The sequence below is a fragment of the Sinohyriopsis cumingii genome, chromosome 7, assembly GCF_028554795.1.
Source record: "Sinohyriopsis cumingii isolate HCF-2022 chromosome 7, ASM2855479v2, whole genome shotgun sequence".
Taxonomy (NCBI): domain Eukaryota; kingdom Metazoa; phylum Mollusca; class Bivalvia; order Unionida; family Unionidae; genus Sinohyriopsis; species Sinohyriopsis cumingii.
In genome coordinates, this window is record NC_142967.1 from 100,573,391 (window position 1) to 100,583,071 (window position 9,681).

The 9,681-nt window shown below is 31.7% G+C and overlaps 1 protein-coding gene across 1 annotated transcript; it reads left to right on the forward strand.

The window, feature by feature from the left end:
* The first annotated feature begins 3,352 nt into the window (after positions 1 to 3,352).
* LOC149795821 (lewis-type alpha-(1,3)-fucosyltransferase-like) lies at positions 3,353 to 9,329 on the forward strand. The gene is made up of 3 exons (XM_089965720.1): positions 3,353 to 3,473; positions 3,793 to 3,839; positions 6,480 to 9,329. The coding sequence occupies exons 1-3, from the start codon at positions 3,433 to 3,435 to the stop codon at positions 7,727 to 7,729; spliced, it is 1,338 nt and encodes a 445-aa protein (XP_089821846.1). The 5' UTR covers positions 3,353 to 3,432; the 3' UTR covers positions 7,730 to 9,329.
* Positions 9,330 to 9,681: the final 352 nt, after the last annotated feature.

The following is a 9,681-nucleotide window of genomic DNA, read 5'->3' on the forward strand; positions in this document are numbered from 1 at the left end:
ATTATTTGCACTAGTCACTTTACGTTTCTTGCATTCCATGAAAATATATTTCTTTCTTATCTTCTTTTCTGATGATTGTTCTCAGTCTGTTAATTAAAATCCTCTCTACCTGCTTACAATTTCTATTAACATTGTTTGAACTGAACCCTCCCAGAAACAGAATGATAAATAGTAAAAACATAAACAAACGTAACTAACAGTCACCATACTGTTAGCATGTTGTGCTGCTGATTGTATTGACGAAAATAGTTGGAATCCACGTTCTGCATCAGATTCACTTGTTAATGCATATATAATTCTTCGTCAATTTACTATATATATATATATATATATATATATATATATATATATATATATATATATATATATATATATATATATATATATATATATATATATATATATATATGTGTGTGTGTGTGTGTATATATATATATATATATATATATATATATATATATATATATATATATATATATATATATATATATATATATATATATACATATATATATATATATATATATATATATATATATATATATATATATATATATATATATATATATATATATATATATATATATATATATATATATTAGTCGATGCAAATGAACCCCTAATTACAGAGTAGTAAGCAAGGTGTTTGATTAGATTTTAAATAAAAGCATAAATGAATGGGTGGGGGACAACGAATTACTGGGCGAAGAACAAGAAGGATTTAGAGTGGGACATTCCACTGCAGATAATATATTGATATTATATCCATTGATTTGTAAATATTAAAGAAACCGTAGGGGCAGATTCTATGTAGTATTTATTGACTATGGAAAATCGATTGATGTGATAGATGGACGTTTACTGTAATAAAAGCTAGTTGGTGAAAATATTTGTTGAAACATGCTAAGAATCATTAGGCAGTTTATGTTGATGTAAAAGCATGTGCTCAGTCAAACGGTCACATCACCGATGTGTTTCATTGCCTTTGAGAATGCGCCAATGTTGTGTTCTATCGCCTTTACTCTTTTCTTTAACTTTGAACGATTTGAAACCCTTTTTAGCTGAATGAAACAGGGTGTGTCAATATAAACCTTAGAACTATTTTCACTGTTGTATGCAGACGATTTAATTGTTTTTTGCTGTAGTATGCTCAATATGTTGCTTACGTATTGCCTAAAGTGGAAATTAAAGGTCAATATGGAAAAAAGAAGAGTTTTTCTATTTCGCAGAGGTATCTATTTCAACAGTTACGAAAAATGGTACTATGGTCAATTTCAGAGGCAAAGATTGAATCATATTGTAAGTATTAAATAAAGCCTTTTTTCAAACAATTCTAAGTATATGACCTGGAAAACATATATTCTTTCAATCGCTGAACGCTGTGCATATATTGAAACAAAGTATTTCAAAATTTGATAGAATACTAGTAACTGTATTGATTAGTATGTATGACGCAAATATGACTCTCATACTTAATTATGGAGCTGCGGTTTGCCGGTTTTATGATGCCCACGATATTGGAAAAGAACATTTGTCATTTTGTAAATATATCCTTGGTACATCTAGTTCTAGCCCATATGCATTCGAATGTAACGAACTAGGAATAATTAGTATGCAGTTTATAATATATAAACGTATTATGAAATACTGGCAAAGAATTCAAAAATGACAGAAGACATATATCCTAAACAATGATACGATTTACAATTAATATGGGGGGGGGGGTACATTGTGATTGCTGGGCTAACTAAAAGCTTTTATTTACTTTTGGATTTGGCAATGTTTGTTGTTCTCAGGGCGTAAATGATGAAAATATATTTCTTAGATTGTTCAGCCAGAGCTGTGAAGATAGTTTTAATCAATGACTTCAGGATGAGATTTAGTTGATGGATAGACAGCGCTTCTATAGGTCATTGGGAGTGGAATTTACTTGACAAAAGTATCTAGGACTGTTGGGAGATAACGATCTTTGTTTATATAATCACTATCCGTATAGTGGCTAACTTAACAATCAGAGGTAATACGAGAAGACATTAAATAATCTGATATGAGGAAATATTGTGCAAACTTTGTAATGTTAACATAGAAAAAGAATTCCAATTTATTACTGCTTGTCCGTTATGAGGAGACACACGAAGCAAATGCTTACTCGTCTTTGTATATATAAATCCAACGATAGCAAACTGTAGGTCCTTTATTTGCAATGATACTAGTAAAATTATGATGACTAATTTAACAATGTTTACTATAAACTCCTTAACGATTAAAGAAACCGTTTTATCAATGACTCATGCTTAATAAGATCTTAGAACAAAATCATAAATCTTGCTCCACGCATGTTTTAGGGTTATACTTAAATCCGTTTGTTTAATTACTGTGCAGTATATACCTGTTTCATACCAAAATCCGAAAGAAAAACTAATTGGTACTGTCACGTATATTATCACATCTTATAAATGCGATGGTCATTTGTTACTCAATGTAACATCTATTTTACCGCTTGAAGTATGATATATACAATAGGCCTATGTTACATAAATATAAAGTTTTGTGTAAAGCCGTATCATATGCCAATACTATTGGTATATTAAATTGTGATACGGTCATGGCGCAGTAACACGCATATATAAATTTTCTTGTAACGACGACCTTGCAAATGTATGATGTCCACTGATTATTCACTAGTGACGTATTAAACTAACGATACAAAATAATAAAAATCACCATTTTCTAAATTAATTTAGTATGGTACACAATTTCATCGCAATCCGTACTGCTTTCCTTTACCCTTCCTCTCTTGTGCGTAAGGGATATAATATGCAGAATTCTTGAGTGAGACAGAAAAATAATTTGGGCTTGATGAAAACCACGAAATTGAACTTACACCAAGTAAACTACAAGAATATGGTTCGCCGTAATGGTTAACTATTGAAATTATACGGTAAATTTGTATATCTGTATGTCAAACTCTCTCCGGGCCATCGTAGAAATATAGAGGCAAAAATCGACGGAGTAATTTTATTATAGAAGACAAAATAATTGTTGTATATAGTTAAACGTTCCAGAGAACTTCCTCTATTTTTTGTATATACAATCGCGTATATTTGCATCATAATGATCAGGCGCCGCATGTGATCCAGATAAAAGAACAATCGATCCAGTGCCGAAAAGAAATGGCGCTGCTATGACGAAATGAGCGAAGTCGTTCCATTTAAGAGTATAAATACAAATCTGATTATACATCACGCATATATATATAGCACACTTATTTCATATGAATTGCATGTGCTATATATGAGGCGTAACCAACAAATGTCACTCATATGTGAAAGGAACGTTCCACATTACACATGTACATTTAAGGTATGATAATTCTACCTAACAATACCATATGTTGAACAAAGTGAATAGATTTCCTGTGCGCTAGAAGCAATGCTGACGTATACATCTGAACCTGATAATGGCCAGACAATGTAAGTGATTAAGGATTGATGATTATCACTATATGTGTAGTCAGTTCAAAAGATATACGTTGTACATTCCCTACTAATATAAAGATGACTGTTAAATTTATATCGCATGGATCTCTAGGTGAATATGGGCACTTGAAAAATATAATAGTATATTCTGTCAATTTATGTTATATTCTGATTAGGACATTAATGCTATATCTGGATTTCGCAATTTGTGATGTAAATATTATACAAGATGTGACGAAAATAATATGGTCATAATATAAATGGATATGATTTTCATCGTTTCAAAACGCTGAAATTTGTTCTATTTTTTCAGGAGGGACAGTTGTCAATTTAGGACTCATTTGTGTATTTCTACTAAATGTAAGTTCTTTATTTCATTATTGTTTCTAGTAGTAATGTTTTATATATAAAAAAATTAACGTATTAAAATATTGATGTTATCTATATTTTCAGTTCCAAAATGTGCTTTATATAAATGTGTTCTTACCAATTATCTTACTCTCTGATCATGCCATATAAAACCTAACATTTGATGTACGCCGTGTGAACAAAATCTAAAGTTATAATAAACCCTTGGCGTCATAAGTGAAATTATGTGTGAAAATATTTTTTACATAGAAAACCAGTAAACAATTCATTTCATGCTACTATTCTCCTAAAACAACATCAAGCATGTAAACATATATTCAGCATTAGGGAAACATATCTCCTTTCCACCAAATCTCGTAGACTTAGGTGAGTTAATCACGCGATTTAACTATGAGAGTTGTTTGACACAAATTGTACAATCTAATTCACCGATATGATTAAATTAATGAATGAATTCAAATCAATTGTCTGTTAAAAATATAACTCGTTTATTTTTTATAATGACTTATACGAGTTATATTCAGAGTTGTAATGCACAAATATCGTCATAAAAAAGACAATTATAACATCTAATGCTATTATCAAATCAGAGAATCTTTAGAATTTGCCGAACAATATGCACAAAAATAAACTGGGATGGGTGTGTTAGACGTTTTGAAGTTTTCAGTGAGTAGATATGCATGTCTGTAATTTTATCCAGTTAATCCGGGCTGAATTGCAACTGCATCAACAGGAGACCCATTGGCTAATACATCTGAACAAAATACAGCTATTCAACAGGTTCAACTCCACGTGTGCACTATATAAGCATTGTACGGCCTTTATTTGTCTCGAACTTATGACTGATCTTTAAAGTGACAGTGCTCTAATTATCACGGATACAAATTATATAATCATTCGATGGACTCTGTACTATTCTCCTGACTGATAGCTGTTGTCGAAAATGGAGACACTCCAGTTGCATAATCATTATTGAACCTAACGGTTTAGATTATTCCCTAAGTTTGAAAATGAGGCTTCAGAGATTCTACTAGATCAAACATAGGTACATATATTACATTAGGAGCATAAACACTGAAGCTACTAGCACAACAATAATCAAGAAATCAGCGATCTCCAACACAAGCTTGAGCTGTAAAAGATGCAAGGGCTACTCTCTTTAAAACACTAACGCTATTTAAATGCCATTGGATGCATTGAATTCGCTATTATGTAGCCATAATGGATGTGGTAGTATGTTATAGGCCTTCTCTTTGCTATTATTATGCAACTTCATACATTCTGACTAGCTAGAATTTTTAAGATGTTTCAGGGCAGACATTTTGTGTAAGTAAGTTAAACTATATTTGATACTTCACTTTTCCAATGAAATACTCTGATGTTATTAAATATGATTTCCTTACTAAACGCTGTTTCTTCAAGTCATCTTAGAATGTTTACTCAGACGTAAAGTCTTTGACATCGCCTTATAGTTTTCAACAAATGTGAATGTGAGAAGTTATTTAACGAGTGTACATGTTATTATCGCTGAGGTTTTCACGTGATTGAAGGTCGATTATGTGTACCTGCTACTGGTTATCCAGCATTTTGTGGACAGATATTAAACGTCTAATTAGCTTTCTCAAGTAGAACGGATTGCATGTCAGGAAATATAAATTGATTGTTTTTCCGGTTTTGATGTGTAAAGCTATATATGGTGCGTGCCCATTAAATACGATTTAGTCTAGCCCTATACTTATTGGTAGGGATGGAAGACTGTTTTGTTTTCTTCTTGGGTAGATGCTGTATAAGATTATGTGCAATGTTATAAATTGGATGTTAATAAATTAAAATAGTAATAGTGATCAAAATTCTTTAGAAAGCAAAACCTGGGTTCACATGATTTATGAACCACCTTTACTTAAAAAAACGCTTCATACTAGCTCTTTTAATAAGTAGCCACTCTAAAGCGTGATGCTTGAGTTTTGTTTGCGAATTAATGTTTTCTTTTTCTCTCGCGATATCACAGAGTCGGCTGCATGTTAGAAACAATACAGCATTGTCAGCCGTGAGATGTGTAAATAGCTAACGTTATGTAACATTTCCTAAGGAATAATATACGCATATGTGGTTATGTTCAATATTAGGTGAGTCAGTGATAAAAGTAAGATAATTGTTAATCAGAAATTGTAAAAAATGACCATTTTATATCCTGATAAAACCTTACATATGAACATAAATCTATAATATCTTGTTATCTTTGAATATTAGCAGTTGTGTGAATTTTACAAAGTATTCGAAGTAGGATAATAAGATATTAATAAAAGAAATACTCTCTAATTATGGTTTACATGAATATCACTCTCTACTTGCAGTGTTTGAGTGTTTGGTTAACACAAAACAAAGCATAATCATTATTATCAATATACTTTAGTGCTTAAACATTGTGATAGGAAATGCGCATTAGCAAACATACCAGAAAATACCCATCACTATATGACGGTGAAAAATAGGAATGTAAGGTCTCTCATAGTAGAGGATATACTACTTAAGCGGTAAAAAGTCCTAATTTGTAAATGAATCAAACGTGCATGAAATTAGCACAAACCACAACATAAATTAACTTTTCCTTTATATTTTTCTCTTTTCAAGCAAAACTGATTTTGATGAGTGTCTTTTTTTCCGTATATGCTGTGATAATTTTGAGTTCTTCACCGTGGATTATTTATTCAGCTTTCACGGAACGAACAAGTCCTTCCAATTATGCAAAGAATGACTCTCTGAGATTCAATCATTCAAAATACAATATTTCTAGAGAAGGGGAACCGTCGACCTCCAGAAAGAGAAAACATAAGCTGGTGGATATGCTTCAACTGTTTGGTGACGTCGCACCAGTCTATAATCTCGTTGAACACAATAAAACTAGTGGAATATTAAAGATTCTCTGGTATAATAGACCTTCTTGGTTTGGAGAAGAAGCAGAGGAGTGCAATACAAACATAAAAAGATGTGTCCATGGAAACTGCGTTATCACATATAACAGATCCCTTCTAGAGGAGGCTGATGCTCTAATATTCGACGCAACTGCGTCCAGTTTCCCACACGACCCACCGCTTATACCACAAAAAGGACGTAGTCCTAATCAGATATGGATCTTTTATGGTCTTGAAAGTCCTGTTCATTACCATAATAACCATTTCAAAAGACCACAGTGGAGATCAATGTTCAACTGGACCATGACCTACCGACTAGACTCTGACATTCCTCATCCCTATGGCATTTTGTTTACAAATCCCTACCCTCCAGACCGAAACTATAGGACTATCTTTCGCTCTAAGACAAAGTTCGCAGCATGGATAGTAAGCCATTGCAATGCAGGCAGCAAACGAGATGACTTTGTTCGTCGTTTGCAAGCATATGTTCCGGTAGACATTTTTGGAAATTGTGGCACAAACAGTTGCTCTAGAAATGGAACTGAATGTAGAGATAATATTGGGAAAGCTTATAAGTTTTACCTGAGTTTCGAAAATTCTTTATGCAAGGATTACATAACTGAAAAATTCTTTTGGTACTTCCCATTAGATTTGATTACTATCCAGCGTGGATATTCTGACTACGAATCTCTCCTACCGAATGACAGTTATATTGACAGTGCTGATTTCTCTACAGTTCAGGAGCTAGCCAATTTTATGAAACGACTTGCTGAAGACGAGGACAAATTTGTTCTTTACCTGAAATCTAAAGATCGGTATGTGTTGAAGAGCCACAACTGGACATATTGTAATTCTCTATGTAACATTTGTAAAAAACTAAATAATCTAGAAAAGTACAAAAGGTCATACAATGACATTGCTACCTGGCTTGACAATAATACGTGTAGCTCAGCATCTGACATTAGATGATCGCGTTTGGTCAAGACATATTCATTGGCTTTTTTCAAATTTTAACAAATCTGAAAAAGATTTATAAACAAATTATTAACTCCTTTTGAAATATATCAAATTTCTTTATATAACTCTTTCTGTAACTTAACGCTATCACGTCGTCTACAGAACAGATAATCCAAACTATCCATATAAATCTTAAATATTTCTGCCGTAAAGTATGTAAACTGTAAACTGAAGAATCGATTCAAAAAGATCAAATGGAACAAGTTTTTCTCATAATGTAAACAATGTTTTTCATAGCAGTGTGTCTTTATTGATTCAGTATCCGAAACACAAGTGTCTCTTTTCTCTAAGGAAAAATGATTATGCTGCAGGCCGTAGATGATACTTATTTTGTACGTTAATGTACTATAAAGTACAAACAGATTATATTATGTACGACTTGGAAATCTGATTCAGTATGAGATTATATAGTTAAACATATGCAAATAATGATTTTAACTAAATGCGGTGAAAATAGAACATAAATTAGTGGTGGTTTGAAATCGTCTGTATGAAAAATAAAAATCACTTTGACGATAATATAGATAGAGATGGTTATGTAGCATGTTCTCTTTCTTTTTCAACATTATACCTCCTAATGTACCTTTTATTGTGTCGACAAGAGTTACAAACTTTTTTTTACTTCAAACATCTCATAGAAGATACCTTCGTCTACTATTTGTGTTCACCAAAAGTCGCCTTCATGTAGCTTTAACAATATCATAATATGTTTATAGTACAAAACTTTTCGATGCATCCGGATGTTTATATTTATTTTTCCAACGCATAATATAATTTAAGAAAATTATTCTTTGCGTATAAATCATTTTGTGATTTCCAGTTTTAATGCCACTAAATTAAATTTTATTTTAATTTGTGAAGTATAATGTTGCAAGTATAAAATAGATATATTCTAATAGAGTTTATATATTCTTCATTTTAATAATGTGAACTTTAGCTCCATGGTCTTAGAAATACGATTTGGAATATGCATCTTCATCTTGTATGTCGATACCACCTACTTTGCTTCACAATCTTTATATTAATAAACGGTATGTACCATAATGGTGACATCTCAGGGACAACTGCAACTCTAAACTGTAATTATAACTATGTAAATGGTAATGACGGTGATGATAATGAAATCTATTGATGAAACGTATTCTTTAATGTAAGCCATTTGATTTATTGCAAGTTCAAATCGCAATCAAACAGTAAAACTGTTACGTGTTTAGGCTCATAAATAGTAAAAGAAAACAGTGAAGACACAAAGGTTTGTAAATTTTAACAAATAATTTTTTTTCCTTGAAAAACAAGGTAACAATGACGAAAAGAACTGACGGTTTGATGAATCAAAGAAAAAATGTTCTAAATATAATAAAAAAATTAAAAACGAGAAGTCCTAGTAATGAAATGTTTTAATGAATTTGAGTTAGATTCCAGACGAAAATCCAAAAATGGAAGACGATGACGTATACTGTAGTCAGAAATGTACTAAAGTGTCAACCGTTCGTTGTTGAACCACAGCAAATAATATTCCGGTGTTTGAATTATGAATAAATTTTCAATACATGTCTTTGTCCGAGAACTCTGTATGAGCACTTAAATATTCCCAGGGAAAATAATTACTCTCTTAGAATTTAAATACGTTGAAGAACAATTAAATTTTAATTCCAACTGGTCACAACAGAAACCTTGAGTGAAAGTGTCTTAAAAGCCAAACTGAAATTAAAATATGGCTACTGCGCAATTCGGGTAAAAACAGACTTTTCAAAATAACAATGTAGATGATATTTACATGTCCAAAGTCACGTACTCCCAGTACAGCATCGATTTCACTCTATAAATCCCACACTAAGAATGCCTAAAACAGAATTATAAAGTTGTTTACTTCCATTTATGAAATAAGGTCAGGAATTTGGTCA